The sequence below is a fragment of the Vigna unguiculata genome, chromosome 11 (genome assembly GCF_037176805.1).
Source record: "Vigna unguiculata cultivar grain cowpea cultivar isolate G323 ecotype 2 chromosome 11, ASM3717680v1, whole genome shotgun sequence".
Taxonomy (NCBI): Eukaryota; Viridiplantae; Streptophyta; class Magnoliopsida; order Fabales; family Fabaceae; genus Vigna; species Vigna unguiculata.
Window position 1 is genome coordinate 37,165,217 of NC_140802.1, and position 20,307 is coordinate 37,185,523.

Consider the following 20,307-nt stretch of genomic DNA (forward strand, 5'->3'; position numbering starts at 1 on the left):
TCTAGTTGCAATGTTGTAGCAATCCTTGCACAGTTAAAATGATGGTTGGAAATACATTAAACAGGTATCGGCATGGGCCAAAATCAAATTCTTAGCATGAATATATAGAAAGAATCAATAAGGGAGACTTACAACAATTAGGAGACTTTCTTCAATCTCTATTAGTACTCCTTGAACATTTTCATTCTGTAAAGATTACATGCTAGTGATCTTGGATAACCAAAACAATGGTGAATGCAATGTTAACCATCAAGTTTTCAACTACCAGAACAACCTATTGATCAAGAAAAAAGGAACTGAAAACATATTTATAAATAAAAGAACATGTTGTGTTTGGAATCGAAATAGCAGGATTCTCATGGGCTTATTCGTATATTTGATTCGACAGTAGCTGCACCAAAGTGAAAATTGTTGGTTATTTAACTCCATATGATTTCATCTAGCATGTAGGTGACTGTTTTAAATAAAGAGAAATATTTAAAAATGAAAGAAAAAAAAATCAGTAATATGCAAGACACAATGTTAGATAAAAGTCAATAAAAAAGAAGTTAGGAAGAAAGGTTGTAACCTTTATAAAATGAGATACTCATGGAAAATGGCCTTTTGTCCATATCATTGGTAGCCTGAGAAAATAGTAAGGTAAAACAGGGAGAGAAGTTATGGAACCCTCCCAAACTGTTCATAAAAAAATTATGATTAAACAACACTATATTTTTATCAATAGACAAAACTATATTAGAAATAAATTAGTAAAAATGATAAAAGTCCACCTTTGGAACTCTTTGTGATTTCATCCAAGATCTTCTCCTCATCAAGCAATAACTTTTGCAGTTTTGGAATATTGTCCTCAAGTTTTGGTATCAAATCAGTGGATTCCTCGTCCTTTTTCATAAAGGCTTCAATTTTGGATGAATCCTGACATACAAAGTAGAAAAAAAAGAATTATATGTCTTGTTGCATAACTTAGCCTTTACTATTCCCTCTAATGGAAGCAAACATATCATGAGAAATACCTCGAACAACAATATAAAGGGCACGATATGGAAGCTCATGAGGTGGTTAATCATGACAAAGAAACCTGTCAAATTTAGAACAATTTATATATTATCTTAAATTAATATATCTTAAATTAATATATTTGAAATTAATATATTGGAAAATTAATATATTTGAAATTAATATAATTGAAATTAATATAATTGAAATTAATATGAAACTTCGTTAAGATCAAAGCTACAAATATCTTAAATTATTGAAAGATATTTAAGGAATCTAGCCAACAATTAAAATTACCATATTTCTTTAACTTCATAAGAAATGACAGATTACACATCCAACCTGCAACACTTCCAAATTAATACGTACATTCACACACATATAAGCAAATTGAAACCAATAACTATGACAACATCAGATATTATGTTAAACCAATAATTAAACCAATCAAGAATAGCTAGATTGAGTAGAATAAGGAGAATCCATATTTTCTTTCCAATAAAAAATGTTCCCACATTTCCCAATCAAGCAAATCCAAAAACTACGTGAGATGTCAAAAACCAACCGAACATTAAAATTCAATATATTATGTGATCAACGAAATCTTATTCACATATTACCTCCACTGTTAGATGTATAAAAAAGAAGCAAAACAGAAAAAGCAACAAAGACAAACTTGTACAATTCATTAGTTTTAGCCACATAAGATTCCCTTCCACCTTGAAAACAACAATGATATCAGTAAATAACTCTAGACTAATCCAACATGAGAGAAATAGTGAATTTTTTTGGTATCAAATTTAAGGACAAAACATATTAGAAAAGAATACCAAAATGAAATCATTTTTCTACCTAAATATGTTTACAAACAATTTGAATATCAAGTAACTGAACTAAAGTAAGTTAAATACCAGAAGTTATACCAGCTACCATCACTATCAAAAGTCCACAATTTGAAATCGATATATTATATGAAACATCTAAAGACATTATTAGAAAGCAAAAATTAACTACAGTAACAAATTAAATGCATATATTTACAACTAAACGAAACTTACCCATAGGATATAAAACGTAAACATCAGATACGAAGTATCAAGATAATCTTCTTCTCCAGGTTTTGGTGTTAAAATCTATGAAAACAGTAAGTAAAGGTTAACAAAAGGAATTAGTAAAATTCATGATTTTGAGAAAAAAAATTATACCACAAATACATATATAGGATTCTCATGAAAGAAAAACCCCATATTATGATAAGTATAACTTTAATCAGCTTGGAGAAAAATGAAGTTTGAAAGCAGTGCATACATACCAAGGACATACACTTCTTGCCCTCCAAATAATCTTGCAGGTACCTGGTTGACTGTAGTAGCGTTAGACAAAATCAAATTTGTTAATTAGTAACTCTTCCCTATTTCATATTCTTAAAGAGACCCCTAAGTAGATAAAATGAATAAGATTCTAGCCTATTTTTATTATATAACAATTGTAAATGACAACTAAAGTATATATTCAAAAGTTTTCAAATTTGTTAATAGTACAATAAAGATAATTAAAATGTATACCTATTAAAAGAACAATAACTTGGAATCATAGCTTGAAATATAGGTTACATACTCTTATGCATAAGCCAAACAACATTAATGTGTTGTTGATAAAATTGCTTTCAAGCAATCTTGCCCCTACAACATCGCTAGAAAAAAAGCTAAGATGGAGTTAATATATATATATATATATATATATATATATATATATATATATATATATATATATGTATATATATACTCGATGCATCTTTCACTTCACATAATGACACAAAAATATGACCTATATTTCATTTCAACCGATTAAACAAACCTAATGTGATCAATTTAAATTAAAAAACAATAAAAAGGATAAAAAAAGAACAAACCTTTGACTCTATAATCAGCATAAACCTCCATTTTCATATTCTTATCAAGAATCAAGAACTCTGTAACTCTCGTCCATAACGATGGCATCAAATCGATAACGACATCCATTGTCTTCCTAAAACTTCCAGTGCATGAAAGTTATCAAACAGGAAGAAGAATAACCAAGAAACAACAAAAAAAAGTTAAAAACTTTAAAATTTAATAATCTAAACACATGATAGAAACATTCAAAAACTATCTCCCAAAAAGTTTTACTCTTCAAGTACATGAAAGCCATCAAACAGGAAGAAAAATAAAAAGAAAAAGAACCAAGAAGCAACTAAAAAGATAAGAACTTTTAACACAGAAAAAAAACATTCATCAAATCAAACAATAAATTGTAAAATGTATCTTTACATGCTATTTTAACACCTAAATACCATATCCCTTGTGAAATATATATAAAGCACAAACCTTTGACCAACACAAACCTTTAACAATAAGAACACATACAAATGTTAAAAACATCACACTAAAATACATACATGGTCTGGAGAAACCAAGCACCAAGCACCAAACACCAACGTCCAAAACTAAGAAAACACAAATATGAAATAGAAAGGGTTTTTCATAAAGGGTTTTCATAATAGCCAACACAAACCTTATTTTAATCAGAAAGGGTTTTCTTCTCTTCCCTTTCGAACCACTGCTGCCATAGAACCACGATCTCTCCACCATCATCGCTCACGAAAGGAACCACCACTGCTCATTGTCATTGTTTTCCTTTTCGTTGAAATGTGCAAACGCAGCAAACCCGTGTTGCAGCCGATGAAACGATTTCTGAAACAGGATAATGCAAAAATAAGCACAAAAAATAAAGAAAAAAATGAAACTAAAGGATAATGGAGGTGAAACTAAAGGAGTCTCAGTCCGGCAAAGGTCTGGTAGTGGGCAATTTTAGGGATGGAGTCGATTATGGTAGAAGATGAGTGAACATGGTGGTCGCGCAGTGAAGTCGTCACCTCCGCTGACCATGGAGGCTCGTTGGACTCTCGTCGGCGTTTGAGTGAATCAAGAGGAGATTTTCTCCGGTGTTGGTTGTAAAGTGGAGAAGATGAATGAGTGATTGGAGAAGAGAATGAGAAAGATTGGTTTTGGGGAGAAAAAGAGATGGAAGGTGAGGGGTTCTATGCACAGAGATTGATAATTGGTTTTTTTGTGTTAAAAAGGAGATTGAGCGGGAAACCGATTTGGGAACGTCCATCAATCCTTTCATTGTCCTATCAGTGGAGTAGTGGCTGACCATCAAAACACATCAAAACAGTGAGGCTAAAATCATCAATTGCTTAAAAGTGGTAGATGACGAAAAAACCCAAAGTTTGGATACATGACAAAATAATAGATAGGGCTACTTTCGTATTTTACCTAATGAGGAGCAGAGTATGTAAAGGAAAGAAAAGACAGAAAATTTCAAATTGAGTCAAGAAGCTTAAAAGATGAATCTCAATTTACGGAAAGCGGGAAGAGTTAAAATGGTTAAAAGAGGAGAATGACAAAAAAACCAAAAAATTGGATAGGTGTCAAAAATTTAAATATGGGTATAAGGGTCTTACCAGAGGTGTTTGTTTTCATATATTTTAGATTACAAATTGGAAATGATATTTTTGAGCTATAAATATATGACATTTCAAATACAACAAAGAGCTTTAATGATAAAAAAAAAAAGAGGTTGTGTTGTACGTAATGTAACATCCCAATTTTAGCAGCTTAAAACTAATAAAACTAAATGATATGATTATAAAAATATATTACTTGTATACTTAAACTAAACCAATAAATTTTATACTTAGAAGACTGACCACTGCTAAAGCTTCCAAGGGAAACCTCCTCCTAAATCTAAAACGATGGCTCCTTATCCTTTAGAAGTGTCTCTGACATTGCAACCACATCTGCAAGGGTAAGCTAATCTGTCTCATTTTCACCAGAATTACATAGACCACCACAAACACAATGTCGATATATTACTCTAAACTCGATATCTGGATTATGTAAGCGACATTGAATCTCTGGGTGGCGTGCACCTGTGACAGTTCCAAAATTTTGCAGAGTTTGGACACAAGGAGTTATCACCAAACCACTCCCAGAAAAAGTTCCCTTCATGTCTAAGACTTGATCAAGTCCAAAGACTAGTACTTCCTGGTACTTCTCACGACATAATCCATTATGCTCTATCTGAGCGTGAATGATTATTGGAGTTTCAGGATACCAACCAATACAGAGTCCTTATGTCCTTACATACACTAACATACTTTTTTGAATTTCCCTTGAAATTCTAATTCAACCACTTCTTCTCATATTCTAACTTCATGCAATTTCACCACACATTACCAGTCATAGCAATTCATGCATATCATAACTAAGTTTACATTTTAACATTTGAACATAACTTCATCCATTAGAAATAGAGAAATAACACTCAACTGCAGAGGTTCTCGCTCAGGCGAGCCAGTCTCGCTTAAGTGAGTCATTCTTGCCTGAGTGAGGCTAGAAATAGAGAACAACTTAAACTCTAGGCGAATTCTCGCTCAGGTTAAGTTGTCTCGCTTAGACGAGAATGACTCTCACTCAAGCGAGACTGGCTCGCCTAGGTGAGATCTCGCGCAGAGACATGGAATGAGTTTCTGGTGTTTTCGCTCAGGCTAGAGCTGCTCGCTTAGGCAAAAATACCAGATTCCCAATCTGTTCTCACATGCAACAATCCATAAATCTATCACAATCCAATCATACACTCAATTACACATTTCAAGCACTCATACAACACTCAATCATGCAATTCAAAGTCATCAGAATGATTTCTATACGAAATTCAAGCAAAACAGTTAGCTTCCCTTACCTGCTATTCTGTTTAGATAGCTTTATAAACGTCAACGCCTTAAAAACGTCAACACCTCTAACTCCACAGGATGTTCTATCTACACATAGAAACATCACAAGAACGATCAGGACATACTGTTATGATCACTGATCAACAGAGACTCATACTGATGATTAAAACGTCGCATGCAAGCGAAAGAAGGCTTGCATTTAACAGAAAACAGAAAAGGACTAAAAAGGGGGCAAAAACTCTACTTACACGAACGAAGAAACTAATCGGTCCAAATTGAAGAGCTCGCCAAGAGGATCAATCCTACGGTCTGAATTCTTCAATCAGACGACTAGAGAGACAGAACCTCTAGAGAGAAGTCAAAGAACTCTAGAAAAGTTGTTTCTAGAGAGATGGTGTGTTTTAAAATAATGAAACTCGTTTATAACAATTCTATTTATACTAAAACCTTTTTAATATTAAATTAATCGAGTCTCACTATTTTTAAACCACTATCACTTTTAAAACGTCATTTTCTAGGGTCTTAGACCTAAATCATTGTGTTTGGATTCTTGATAAACCTTTTCATGGTGTTTGCTAGAGCATTTCCAATGTTGTAATTGTTGTTATTCTAATTTTCCATTGTTGTAATTGCCACTAGAGTGTTTCCAATGGTTGTTTGTTGTTTGTTGGCAATAAAAGTTGATAAGACAATATATTTTCGAGTGATTAAAAAGTAGAAAAGGCTAAAATTCTCTTGAAGCGGTTTAGAAGTAGATAAGAAAGAGTTTGTAGATTGCTTGTATAAAAGTTTGTAATGTAGATTGCTTGTACAAACCTTATTTGACAGTGGAATCAATTTTTCTAATGTTGAAACACTAAGACTAGATGTACATCTGAACCAGTATAAAATTCTCTTGTATTTTTCATATTTTTGTTTTATCTTCTTTTTTGTGTATAATTTTTTTATTATTAATTTTGATTCTCAAAATTAATTTTATTCAATTTTCAAATTGAAAGTATTTTAAAATGAACTTAAAAAATAGGTTGTGAAAAAGTTTCAAAACCAAATTACCCCTCTTGATTTAATAAAACTATTCTCATTTTTTACATGAAGCTTGGTAAACATTTTATTCTATTTAAATTTCCTAAAGCTAGATACCCTAGTTCGCTTATCAAATCGTATCTTAATCCCCTACTCAAGTTCATTGGGAATAACTACTAAAGTTAACCCCAAAGCATGTTTGGTATCAATACAACACAATAGACATTGATAGTTCAATACATTCCAATAAAGGTGAACACTTCACATAACGTCCTCATGAGATGAAAGACACTCATTAAGATAAATTTCATCATCTTTACACCTAACATGCCAATGAAGTTTCTTTAGAAGAAGACTATATTATTAATAACTACTAAAGGTAACCCCAAAGCAAGACAATAGTGTTATACTCTAAGTTTAAAGGTGGGTTCCTATTCTCTAAAGGGTCTAAGTACTAGTGACTCAACCCAAACAAAAACTTTTGACCTCTCCAATTTTGGGGGAGGAAAATTGGTCTAACAAGTAGTAGTGCAAAATCGGATAAGAGTTTTTTTGTACTTCTAATGAATTTATTATAATGTTCAAGTTACAAAAATCATTGTTCATCAACCAAATGTCTTTGGACAAGTTGAAATGTTCAACATCCACATTAAGAGAAAATATCACAACTTAACACATTGCCTTCTTAAAATCTTCCTTATAAACTCTTAGTGCTGAAAAAAAAAAAAAGTCATCTCAACCATATCAATCTCCAAGTCAACCTTAATCTTGTTGGATTCATCAACTTTCTCTTTTCACACTCTTTAAAAAATCTTATGTTTTTTAGCTTGGCCTGCTTAACTTTTTCCTTGGTTGCTCAAACTACCTTTTTAGCATCTTTAACTACATTTTCAACATTTCCATATTGACTAAAAGACCATTATTCTTTGTTTCCACCTCTTATAGCCTTTTTTTTTTCAAAGATGATTATTCTATCAAACAACTCGTTCTATTTGGTTTTGGTCGAAACAATAAAGTCACGATCAATAACAATCTTCTTTAACTCTTTACTTTGTTTAATGATTAAACATTTTCGGTAGTCGTCCATTTTAAAAAAAATGATTAATAATTGTACACCTTGTCAATATAACTTTGCAATTATTAAATCATTGGATAAGGCTCAAAGTTTATAGCAAGCTAGCACAAAAAATGGAAGAAAAACCAGTTCCACTAGCATTAACTCAATTGGCTTTCATATTTATAGGCTACAAGGGGTTGTGTTGGGCGAAGAAGTAGATACGAAGCCCAATGAAGTGAGAGGACCTTTTCTTTCTTTAGATAAAAACAAGTGTGAAGATCTTGGGCGAGATGTGTGGTCAGTGATTCAAGGAGCCAACACTTTTAGTTATCTAGAAGGGAGAACACGAGTAACGATCTTTGGCAGAACCTAGGGAAACTTCAGAGGTACTTTAATTAATGGGTTCGAGGAGGAAGCCTTACACTTATTTTTCTTTAGGTATAATTAGTCGTATAGTATCCAGTTTGGGGTTAGGGTGTCAAATATATATCAGGTTTAAAAAAAGTGTCAATTGCATCCCAACTTTTGAAAAAGTGTTTCAATTAGGTTCCTTTCAGACAAAGTTGACTAACGCCGTTAGTCAACATGTCACGTATCAGTTTGTGGTTTTTTTTTTTAATTTTAAAATTTTTTTAATTATTTTTTAATTTTTTAGAAAAAATAAAAATAAAAATGCCACGTGTCAAGTTCATGTGTGTGAAACGTGGCATTGTGAGTGCCACGTGTCAGTTTGTTCCAATTTTTTTTAATAATTAAAATCCATTTTTTTATAAAATTAAAAGTAATTAAGTATAAAAGTTTAACAAAAATTAAGTATTTGATATTTATATTAAAATTTAGTGGTAAAAGTCATTTTATTAAGTCATTTTTAATAATAATAAAAATTAGTATAACATTCAAACCAATAGAAATTTTGGTTTAAAATTAGTAAGAGACAATATTGTTCTATTTAAAAAAAAAATTAACAAAACATGAGTACTTAATAAAAAAGTAATTAATAAAGTAATATGTTAAAAAGTCGTTTTTAATAAAAAAATATTAGTATAACATTTATATAAATAATAAATTTGGTCTGAAATTGAGAGGAACAATATAAATATTAGTACTTAATTTTGTAAAAATATTTATACTTAATTATTTTTAATCTTATAAAAAATGGATTACAAAAATATTTTAATTATTAAAAAAAATTGGGACAAAATTGAATGAGATACACATACTTAGGTACTAAATTGAAACAAAAAAACATATATGGGGACTAAATCGAAATCAACACAATGACATCTGATAGTGACACTGACACTGACACGTGGCATTGCAATGCCACGTGGCACTGACAATGCCACATGTGACACACAAGGAATTGACACGTGGCATTTTTATTTTTTTTTTCAAAAAATTTTAAATTTTTTTTTAAAAAAAAAACACAGACTGACACGTGGCACGTTGACTAACGGCGTTAGTCAACTCTGTCTGAAAGCGACCTAATTGAAACACTTTTCAAAAGTTTGGATGCAATTGACACTTTTTTTAAACCTGATACCTATTTGACACCCTAGCCCCAAACTGGATACTATACGACTAATTATACATTTTCTTTAAATGAACTTTTAAAATCGACAAGGAGATTTATCATTTAAGGTAGGAGCCCCTAATCTTGGCACATAATTACTTATAATCAAACCCTTTGCCGATGATATATGCACAATAAAAAAAAATATAAGAAGTCCTTATAACTCTTAGAGAATAGTTCTTTTTGAATATTGACATGCTTTGTACTAGTAAGGCATTACTACCATGAGAAGAATTGAAAAATTAAGAAGAATTAAAACTTATGATTAGAAAACAAGCCAAACTTAACAATGGAAAAAGTTTTTCTTTTTCTTACAAAATGGATCATTTTAACACATTTATTACATAAATAGGTCAATTGACTAATTAATTACATCGCAAGGAAAAGGTCGTGCAGACTCAATACAACTTCTATATTGAAGTTGTATGAAATTACGATGACTTCATAAAATATAACGACTTCTGCAATTTTGTTTTTGACTAAAATCGTTATGAGAGTAAAGACATTCAATTATTACATTATTTTAATATTTATTTTTTAAATTTTACAAAGAGATCGTTAACAAGATCACACTTCTCTCTTTATTTTTTCTAACTTTTTTATAATTTCTAAAATTAATTATATATATATATATAATTTTTTTTTAAATAATTTGATTAAAAATATTTTAAATGAAATGTTATTAAAATTTTGTTATTTTAAAATTTAAAATTTAAAATTTGTTATTACATTTTATTAATAGATATTAAAGTCGTGATCTTGTTAATGATTTCTCTATAAAATTTCAAAAGAAAAAAATAATTAAAATAATGTAATAATTGAAGGTCGTTATCCATCGTAACGATTTTAGTTAGAAAAAAATTGTAGAAGTTATTAAATGGGTCGCATGTAGGGATGTAAAAAAAGTTCGTACCTGCAGGTATCCACAAATAAAACCCGCAACGGATAGGAGACATATATTAAAAATGGATACCCACTACCTGTGGGTACGAGTATTTTTGATACCCGCATGTTAATGGGGCGGGTACAGGTATCATAGTATCCGTACCCGTTAATACTCGTACCCGCTAAATTTTACAAAAATACCCTCATATATATATATATATATATATATATATATATATATATATATATATATTAGTAAAAAATATTTTGACCTAATTTTTTCTAAGTTGCACATCTTGTCTTGTCTTCTGTCTTCATTCTTCCACCAACTTCAAGTATTGGTACATTGTCTTCTTCTAGGTACACCCCCTTGATATTTTTCTCTTTCTTTTCTTTGAAATTGGACATATACATCAAACTCTATATAGACAATGACGTTTATGGTATGCTTGTTGTTAAATGATGGAATCAAAATAAGAATACTTGGCATTATTGTTTATTTTGTTTATTTTTTCAGGAATCAATCGAAGAAATTGAGCTTGTTGATCAAAGCACTAATTAAAGAATTTTCATTGTGTTGAACGTCATTTTATATTTACTTTTATAATTATTTGGACTTGTATGAACTTGAGTTTATTTGAACTTTATTTAAAATTTATGACATTGATGTATTTTATTTTATTTGAATTTATGATTAAATATTTGTTTTTTAAATAATTTTTGTAAATACTCGTGGGTACCCGCGGATATGAAAAAAATAGGTGGGTACCCGCATAACGGATACCCGACAGATATGGATATGGGTACGAAACAAATATTTATCCAACGGGTAGGGTACGAGGGAGCTATTACCACTATAAGAAAATGTCTTATTAGTAGCCAATTTTAGTGACTAAAAGTTGTTAGTCACTATAGTGACCAATTTAGATACCAATTTACAAAATTAAAATTTATTGATCACTAAATTTGTCACTAATTAATTAGAGAGCAATTTAGTAACTAAGTTATTTTGGTAGCCAAAACTTAGGTAGCTAATTTTTAGTGACCAGTTTTCTTTGGTAGCCAAAACTATGGTAGCTAATTTTAAAAACCAATTTAGTGACCAATTATAATTTTTTATTTATAATAGTAACTATTTTAGTAACCAATGATTTTTTTACTTTGTAAACTTGTATCTAAATTAGTAATTATAATAACTAACAACTTTTGGTCACTAAAATTTGTTACTAATGAAGCATTTTCTTGTAGTGTACCCATACCCTATCCGCCCATTGACATCCCTAGTCGCATGACATGTCCCTTACTATGTAATTAATTAGTAAACTGATATTTTTTGTACTAAATGGGTCAAAATGACCAATTTTATTAAAAAACCATGGAAAAGGTAAACCAAAGAAATCAAAACATAGTTTAACTTGCATAATAACATGCATGAAAATCCAATAATGCTTGAGTGAAATAATAAAGTGAGTCTAAGAGAGAAAAAAAAATGAACAAAAACTCTTTAAATAAGAAATATTTTTTATGCTTTATTCAAACTAATGTCTTCTTAAAATGTCACTTCTAAGTAGTCTAAGTATTCTAAATATTTTGTGTTAGGGAAGAATAAAGTGTTTACTAACCAAATGTTATAATGTTTCCAAATTATAAAAACTCTCACCAGTAAACATAAAAAAAAACATACATAACTACTACTAAATATAAACATCAAATACATAATTTTTCAATAATTACTTATAAATATACAAACTTATAAAGAGGAGCATTAAAATACTCACAAAAGTCTACCCTTATTAAAATAGTTACAAAAGGTTAATCTTTATTAAAATACTCATAAATAAATCGACATCATTACACCCATTTATCTTCCAAACGAATAACTTCCAATCAAATTATTGTAGTGTAATCACCAAAATATGTGGATTATATATCTCTTTTAGTATACTTAAATTTATAATTGATTCCTATAGCATAAATATTAAGACGAAATACAATTTTTTATTATTCAATAATTCAACAGTTGAATTGAGGACTATATATATATATAATATGTGACATTCAACTCTATATTTTATTTACTATCATTATCTTAACTTTTTATTCACTCTGAGATAGAAAAAGCTTTCAAAAGTGAAATTTTATTCGGTATTCCACGACGTAACGACAACTTCTATTTTAGCCGCCCTCCAGGTATTTAAAAACTGAATTTTTATTTTTGGACGGCTCGTCCAAATGACATTTTTTGGGTACAACACTGTTAACATTATTAGTTCCGAAATATACATAACATAACAGTATTACTTTAATATCATATATTTTTAAATTTAGGTTAAAATACTCCCTTCATCCATGTTTTTGTTGAAAAATCTCAAATAGGTCCTAAGATTTTTTTTAGTCTCAATTAGGTCCATATTTTTGAAAATGTGTAACAATTAGGCTCATTCCGTTAGTATGATATTAACGGTGTTAAGGATATGCCACGTGTCAGCTCCACATTTTTTTGATTTTTTTTTAAATTTTTTTAAATTTTTTTAAATTTTTTTAAATTTTTTTTAAATTTTTTTTAAATTTTTTAATTTTTTTTTGAAAATTATTCATGCCACGTGTCACATCAATATTGTGCCACGTGTCACGGCAGTAAAGTGACACGTGTCAAATTATTGTCTGAATCTCAATTTGGTCCATATATTTGTTATTTTTATTACATTTCAGTCCATTTTTTAAAAAAATTTTAAATATATTTATTTTAACCTTTTACAAAATTGTTTTAAAATTTTATATTTAAATTTATAAATTTTTTATTTTTAAACCAACTCTTTGTATATAAATTATTTAAAACAATTTTGTAACAAGTTAAAATAAATATTTTAAAATTTTAAAACAAAATATAAAATAAACTTAATATTATTAAAATTGTTTAATAAAAATATCATTATAAAATTTATATAAAAGTTAAATTTGATCTCAATTTGGAGAAGATGAAAATGAAAATTAAAAAAAAAATGGACTAAAATATAATTAAAATAACAAATATATGGACCAAATTGAGATTCAAACAATGATTTGATATGTGTCACCTTACTGACGTGACACAATATTGATGTAACACGTGGCATGAATAATTTTCAAAAAAAAAATAAAAAAAATAAAAAAATAAAAATAAAAAATAAAAAAATAAAAAATTCAAAATAAAAAATTTAAAAAAATGAGGAGCTGACACGTAGCATGTCCTTAACAACGTTAACATCATACTAACGGAATGAGCCTAATTGTTATACATTTTCAAAAATATGGACCTAATTGAGACTAAAAAAATTTTAGGACCTATTTAAAATTTTTTAACAAAAACATGGACTAAGGGAGTATTTGAACCTTAAATTTAAACTGTTGGATACTGTCAATCTACATTTCAGATTTTTCATAATTTTCTTTAATTTAAAAAATAACTTTCATGATGCCATGTTACTTCTAGTCACTTGAGTGAAAAGTAAAGTAATTGATTTTTCTTAACAGTATGTTCCGATCCTTTTTCGAAAGATTTATCTTTTGAACTACGCTTTCGACGATGTTCGAAAACCAAGGGACATAGCAATGTTCCAGCTACGAACTCTGATGGTAGACAATAATATTCTATCCACACATCAACGCCACGTGTTGAGATCTAAGAGCTCTTTGTCTGAAGTTCAAATAGTGACACTCCAGATTTCAGAGTTCAGAGTTCTGCAGTTGAAGCTTTTAATCCCAATTTTGCAACCATGACGGTTTCTTCCTTCTTCAACAGGGCCTCCAGGGTTCTGGGCTCCTCCAATTTTCTGTTGCTCTGCACTCTCAGGTGTTTTTATTTATCAATTTTTCGTGTATATAATGTGCTGTAGGAAGATAAGAAGGGTACTTTTAACAGTATTGTCTATTCTAAGATTTCAGTGGTTGTTGTTGGTTGAAGTTTTCACTTAAGAGTGTGTGGATTTACTTACATTCATATACATGTGCATGATCCAGTAAGTTATTTTTGGGGTATTATTACATTATTTCACTTGATCCACTTGCTAGTGTAAATCAAGTTCATTCAATGAGTGTCCTTCTTGATGTTGGGTTAGTGTTGCAAATGGATCCAAGCAATTTCACTTCATTCAATGCATCCTTATACTTCCGTTGTTCTTAGAAAGAGAACTTAAAGAGATAGAAAAAAATATGTATGAAACCAGAAACAGAGATCATAGGAGAAAATTCTCCCTCTATCTATGGGGTTCTTCTTCAGCAAAGGGTATCCCTTTTTGCAATGAACTATTTCCTTGACTCACCAAATCTTTCATGGTTAGTTAATCTTTCTTCTACACCTTCTATCATGTAAGTTAAGGTCTGCTCTCAACAATTTTAACTGCCAAACCAATTCTGTAATGTAACTACTCCAACTGCTTTGCTCTCATTATTTTTTTTCTGTCATTCCTTTTTCCAAGGGTAGTAGTCTATACATGTTTTCTTTCATTCCTTAGGTCTCATCAGATATATAGTTTTTCCTGTATATTTGTGTTCAGCTTTACACCTTTCTTCAAATACTCTTGGTTAGAAACAATCTCCCAAAAGTAGTCTCTCATGAAAAATGAACAAGAACATTGGGGAGGCCACGGAAGCCACGAAACCTGAAACAAGAACTACAAAGCTATGAAGGCTTCAAGTAAGAAAGAGAAGAAAAGGTGGATTGTGCTTAGGCTGATACCATGTCATAAAAAATGGCTTGATGCCTTTCACTATTGTTCTTTCACTGTTGTTATTCCCGCTATAAATAATGTTATGAATATTTAAAAAAATTATTATTCATTGTTACAAAATATTCTATAATCTGAAATTAGGAACAACAAATCAATATATGAATTGCTTAGCTTATTCTTAGGAAATCATATCAAAATATTTAAGGTTGATTGAGATAGTCAACTGAATCTCACGTATGTGTTTACTATTTTACTGAGTTTGCATGCCCTTTGAAATTGCAGTGGTGGTGGTGTGGTTGCATACTCAGAATCACAAACAGGAGCTGAACGTCCTAGTATTCATGCTAATGAGCCTTCCAAAAAGAAAGTGGTGGTTCTTGGAACAGGATGGGCTGCTACCAGTTTCCTTAAGGATCTGGATGCATCGTTATATGATGTTCAGGTTGTTTCACCTCGTAATTACTTTGCATTTACTCCCTTATTACCTAGTGTCACTTGTGGGACAGTTGAAGCGCGGAGCATTGTAGAGCCAGTCCGAAACATCATTAAAAAGGTGGAGTCAATTTTAACTGAGCTCTAAGAATAATTGATGCCTTTCTAGACAGCAATTCACATGATGAACATGTAACATAATGACAAATCAAGTGTTCTTTGAGGCTTATCTTATAAAACAAAAATGTTCGATGCTTCACTTTGTTATGTATATTGTTGATGTCAGTATCACCTTCTGGTCATGTCTGGGAATTTTTCTCCCTTTCATTTGTTAGTGTTTTGAGTTGATAATTAATAAGGAAGCTCCCCCCACCCCCCACTTTTCCATTGCAGAGAAAAGGAGAAATAAACTTTTGGGAAGCAGAATGCACCAAAATTGATTCTTCAAACAAAAAGGTTTTCTGTCGGTCCAATATCGACAACTTGGTGGGAAGTGGCGAATTTTCCTTGGACTATGACTTCTTGGTTGTAGCGGTGGGAGCACAAGTAAATACATTTAACACTCCTGGTGTCAAGGAGAACTGTCATTTTCTGAAGGTATTTTTTTTCTCTTGATTATGACTGTTGGTTTATCAGGAGATTCATTGAATCTTTGAACTTCTTGGTGAGGAAAAATTACCGTAATCAAACACTTGTATGTTGATCTGTTTGTAACTAATTCAAAATGCACCCTATGATGATGACTCACAGGATGTTGAGGATGCTCAGAGGATTAGACTGTCTGTGATTGATTGCTTTGAGAAGGCTGTTCTTCCTAGTATAACTGATGAAGAGCAAAGGTCAATTCTTCATTTTGTTGTAGTGGGAGGAGGTCCAACTGGTGTGGAATTTGCTGCAGAATTGCATGATTATGTCCTAGAAGATTTAACCAAATTATATCCAACTGTTAAAGATAAAGTGAAAATAACAGTGATTCAATCAGGAGATCACATCTTGAACATGTAAGAACAGCATTAAGCATCAACTGTCTTAAGTATATTAGTATGATTTCAAATCTTTCACATTCTTAACTCATCTTAAATAAGAAAGCACACCTAGGATAAATGTCATCTTCAATCTTGTAGGTTTGATGAAAGAATAAGTTCATTTGCTGAGCAAAAATTTACAAGAGATGGGATAGAAGTTCAAACAGGATGCCGGGTTGTCGGTGTTGATGACAAGGTTATTACAATGAAGGAAAAATCAACTGGAGAGGTTTGCTCAGTACCCCATGGATTGGTTGTCTGGTCAACTGGCATTTCAACTCTTCCAGTTATAAGGGACTTTATGAAAGAAATTGGTCAGGTGAACATTCATTCCATGCATTTCTTCTGAATGCTATTTGCCTCACCCTTTCTTCTTTTCACTTGTGTATGTGCATGTGCACATGGTGAGGAAGGTGTTCCTGCTTTTTTAGTATATTACATTAAATCAGATCCATAATATATAGTGCTTTCCCTTCACCATGTGCAGGCTGAAAGGCATGTACTAGCAACTAATGAATGGTTGCGTGTGAAGGGATGTGAAGAGGTGTATGCGCTTGGTGATTGTTCTAGCATAACTCAACGTAAAATCATGGTATCTCTTCAGACTTTAAGAGACCTTTTTTAAACTTCTAAACTTATTTAATACAACAAAATGCTGTATCCTCTCTGAATGGATAAAGATGTGAACAACTTGATTGGGTTTTGATGATGAAATTAAGCTCATTGTCCCTTTCATTTGATTATTTCTGATAAATTGAACAAGCTTGTTGCATGTACTCTATGCAGGAACCAAATACATGTTATGTAAATCACAATTGAATTGATCTATGTCATAATTAACTTGTTACCTTGGTTTCTAGGATGATATCACAACCATATTTGAGGCTGCAGACAAAAATAAGTCAGGCACCTTAACTATTGAAGAATTCCAGGAGGTGATGGATGACATTGTCTTAAGATATCCGCAAGTTGAACACTATCTAAAGCAAAAACAACTTCGTGATTTTAGCACTCTGTGGAAAGATTTGCAAGGGAATGAAAGCAAGGAAATAGGCATAGAAGCATTTAAGCTGGCCCTTTCTCATGCAGATTCACAGGTGAAGAGTCTGCCAGCAACTGCACAGGTATATATTTCACCAGTAACTACTCTTACTTGTGCTGATAGCTTTTGCTTTCAGTTATTATGTCCAGATACGATACATGTATCAGACACGGTAAGTGTCAGACACGGATACGTGACCCCAAATTGAAGTATCGGTGCATTATAGGCTGTCGGATGTCTTGTACATTTTTTAATGTGTTGCTATATCCAGGTTGCTGCTCAACAGGGTGCATATCTAGCTAGATGCTTCAACCACAGGGATCATGCTGAAGAGCATCCTGAAGGTCCTCGACGATTTAGTGGATCTGGACGCCATAAGTTTCTGCCCTTCCGGTAAACCGTGTACTTCATGTTCTTATTGTGTTTCCTGTATTTCTTGTATGTGGAGTGGAAATTTCAAAGTTGTCCACTGAATGAATAAAATGCCAGGGAAATCTAGTATGGCTGTTAAGTTAGTTCTCATGCGTTATGTAGTAGTGATTGCTTCAAATTTGAAAGCAGAAGTTAATAAGAAACACTGCAGGGATTAGATGTCCAATTAGGCAGAGTGTGTTCTCTATGGTCTACTCCATGCCATTATGTAATTGCTTTGGTTGATATTTTATGTCTGATAATCACTATGGAGGGCCTTCTTCCACTTTTTTAGATGAAGCATTTTCGTTTCTACTTGAAACCATGCTCCAATACCTTCTATGTGGGACGTTAAGGTCCAATATACTGCTCGACTTGTCAGGAGATTTTTTTTAATGCCTTTGTTATTGAAAAAACTTCAAATTTAGATCAAGAAAATATATCTAAGTAAAACAGCTATAATCGTTGATAAAGGTAACAAAATATTTATAGTGAACATGAGAAGTCACAAGAGACAAACCCCAAACATTACTATGAATCATTTCAAAACAATAGAAATCATGATGAGTACAGTATGGAGAATAGAGTAGTTTACTTTTAGCCAATTTGCAAGCAGAACAAGACAAATGCACCAATACCAATTACTTGATATCCCAACAAACTAAATTTAAATGAGTGAGATAAAACAATAGAGCAGGATGACCCATTTTTCTATGTTTATGATTGAAAACATTATTATAAGCAAAAGAGAAGTGATGGGAAATATTATGGAGAGGAAACAACCTTCCCCCTTTAGGCCCCCTTCATGACCATTTTCCTCGATACCTACTCCAACACAAGATAGATTGAGAAAAGTTAACATTACATTTGTTGTCTACTAAGTGACCAACAAACAATAAGTTGGAAGCAATAGTACAGGATGTTAGGTTTTTAGAGAGGAAGGTTTATTGGGGAGTCACAATACAATGAGACTTGAGTTCAACCACACAAGGGATTGACACCACTTTTAACCAAAAACTTTAAGACAATAGATTTATGAGTCTTCATCTTTATACAGTATTTTACTTTCACATTTCTACTAAATGTAGGACTTAGACTCACATTTGGATTCCTAACATCGAAAAAGTAAGAGGTATGAACATCTCTTACTTCCCATGCATCTAAGGCTATTTTTCAGTTCCTGACCCCACAATCTTTTCAATACATCTTGAATTGATATTTCCAAGTAGTATAACTCTTGCCGTTGAATTGAACACAAAAATTGCCAACGATACACCACATTATGTTTACAAAAGAGTTGGCCACTAATTAGGTAGAAAAAGATGTTTTGATAACCATTTTAGGTTAGTTTTTTTTTTCTAATCAAAGACATAATATAACAGGTAATTGTGTTTATGCTTCATCATTGACTAATTAGTGAGATTGTTTGCATGTTAACAAAAGGTATAGACATCTGGGTCAATTTGCTCCACTAGGTGGGGAGCAGGCAGCTGCAGAACTTCCTGGAGACTGGGTTTCCATGGGTCACAGCACCCAATGGCTTTGGTATTCTGTATATGCAAGGTGAGTCATTATCTATTATGTAAAGTACACACGTGGCAACCAAGTTATTTGCTTAGCTAGTTTTATATAGGGACACTGTTATTTTATTTTCACACTAATTTTTTTTTTACATTCATTTCATATTACCCTCACTACGTTTTGCTCTATTCTTTTTTAAAAATATAAAAATTATTTTTTGTTAATATTATTTTATCTTTATAAAAATTGTCAAATGAAAATCAAATAGTGTTAAGGAATCTTTTTCTTTTATCTAATAACTTTGTGTTCAACATTCAGCAAGCAAGTGAGCTGGCGAACAAGGGTCTTGGTCGTGTCTGATTGGACAAGAAGATTCATATTTGGCAGGGATTCAAGTCGAGTTTAATTTCACACCTTGTTACCTCTGTTGATTTTTGTATCTAATGTAAAGTGATATCACTGTTGATGGAACAACATCTCCATTGGAAACAATCTTATGAACTGTTATTGCATTTTCGTTGAGTGTTTCTGTTTACTGCTTCCATTTTACGTAAGTATGTATGTGGATTTGGATCGGATCCTTTTCGAGCCTTTTCTTCGTACATAATTAGAAGGAAACACAGATCTAATGGCAAGTGTACTATTTCCTTTTGATTTAAACATAAGAAAATGAATTTTCATGCAGTAACAATTTGACGGTGGACTAATAAATAAAAAATATCTATAAATTTATTATTGTTATAAAATAAAGTTAGTAATAGAAAAGAGAAGGAAAGAAAGAATAAAAAAAAATAAAAGAATGAGGAATAATTTTGTTGTATGTCTTATTATTCATAGTAAAAGTTTTATTTATAAA

General features: G+C 31.2%; 1 protein-coding gene and 2 long non-coding RNA genes across 3 annotated transcripts; 1 reads left to right on the top strand and 2 right to left on the bottom strand.

Annotated features, from left to right (window-relative positions):
- Positions 1 to 183: 183 nt before the first annotated feature.
- Positions 184 to 869, bottom strand: LOC146881875 (uncharacterized). Its single transcript, XR_014986375.1, has 3 exons — positions 771 to 869; positions 569 to 623; positions 184 to 274 (listed from the first exon to the last, which is right to left on the bottom strand). It is a non-coding gene; the product is annotated as an uncharacterized LOC146881875 (long non-coding RNA).
- An 824-nt stretch (positions 870 to 1,693) lies between these two features.
- On the bottom strand, positions 1,694 to 3,722 carry LOC146881876 (uncharacterized). The gene is made up of 4 exons (XR_014986225.1): positions 3,550 to 3,722; positions 2,309 to 2,359; positions 2,055 to 2,129; positions 1,694 to 1,715 (listed from the first exon to the last, which is right to left on the bottom strand). It is a non-coding gene; the product is annotated as an uncharacterized LOC146881876 (long non-coding RNA).
- A 10,145-nt stretch (positions 3,723 to 13,867) lies between these two features.
- LOC114169881 (external alternative NAD(P)H-ubiquinone oxidoreductase B1, mitochondrial) lies at positions 13,868 to 19,963 on the top strand. Its single transcript, XM_028055259.2, has 10 exons — positions 13,868 to 14,143; positions 15,303 to 15,573; positions 15,846 to 16,049; positions 16,203 to 16,453; positions 16,577 to 16,796; positions 16,965 to 17,069; positions 17,338 to 17,601; positions 17,791 to 17,912; positions 19,374 to 19,493; positions 19,770 to 19,963. The coding sequence occupies exons 1-10, from the start codon at positions 14,067 to 14,069 to the stop codon at positions 19,855 to 19,857; spliced, it is 1,722 nt and encodes a 573-aa protein (XP_027911060.2). The 5' UTR covers positions 13,868 to 14,066; the 3' UTR covers positions 19,858 to 19,963.
- Positions 19,964 to 20,307: the final 344 nt, after the last annotated feature.

Coding starts and splice junctions, on each gene's coding strand:
- LOC114169881 (XM_028055259.2), top strand. CDS start 14,067: ATGACGGTTTCTTCCTTCTTCAACAGGGCCTCCAGGGTTCTGGGCTCC. Junction 16,454..16,576: donor GGAGATCACATCTTGAACAT/GTAAGAACAGCA, acceptor TCAATCTTGTAG/GTTTGATGAAAGAATAAGTT. Junction 17,602..17,790: donor GTCTGCCAGCAACTGCACAG/GTATATATTTCA, acceptor TGCTATATCCAG/GTTGCTGCTCAACAGGGTGC.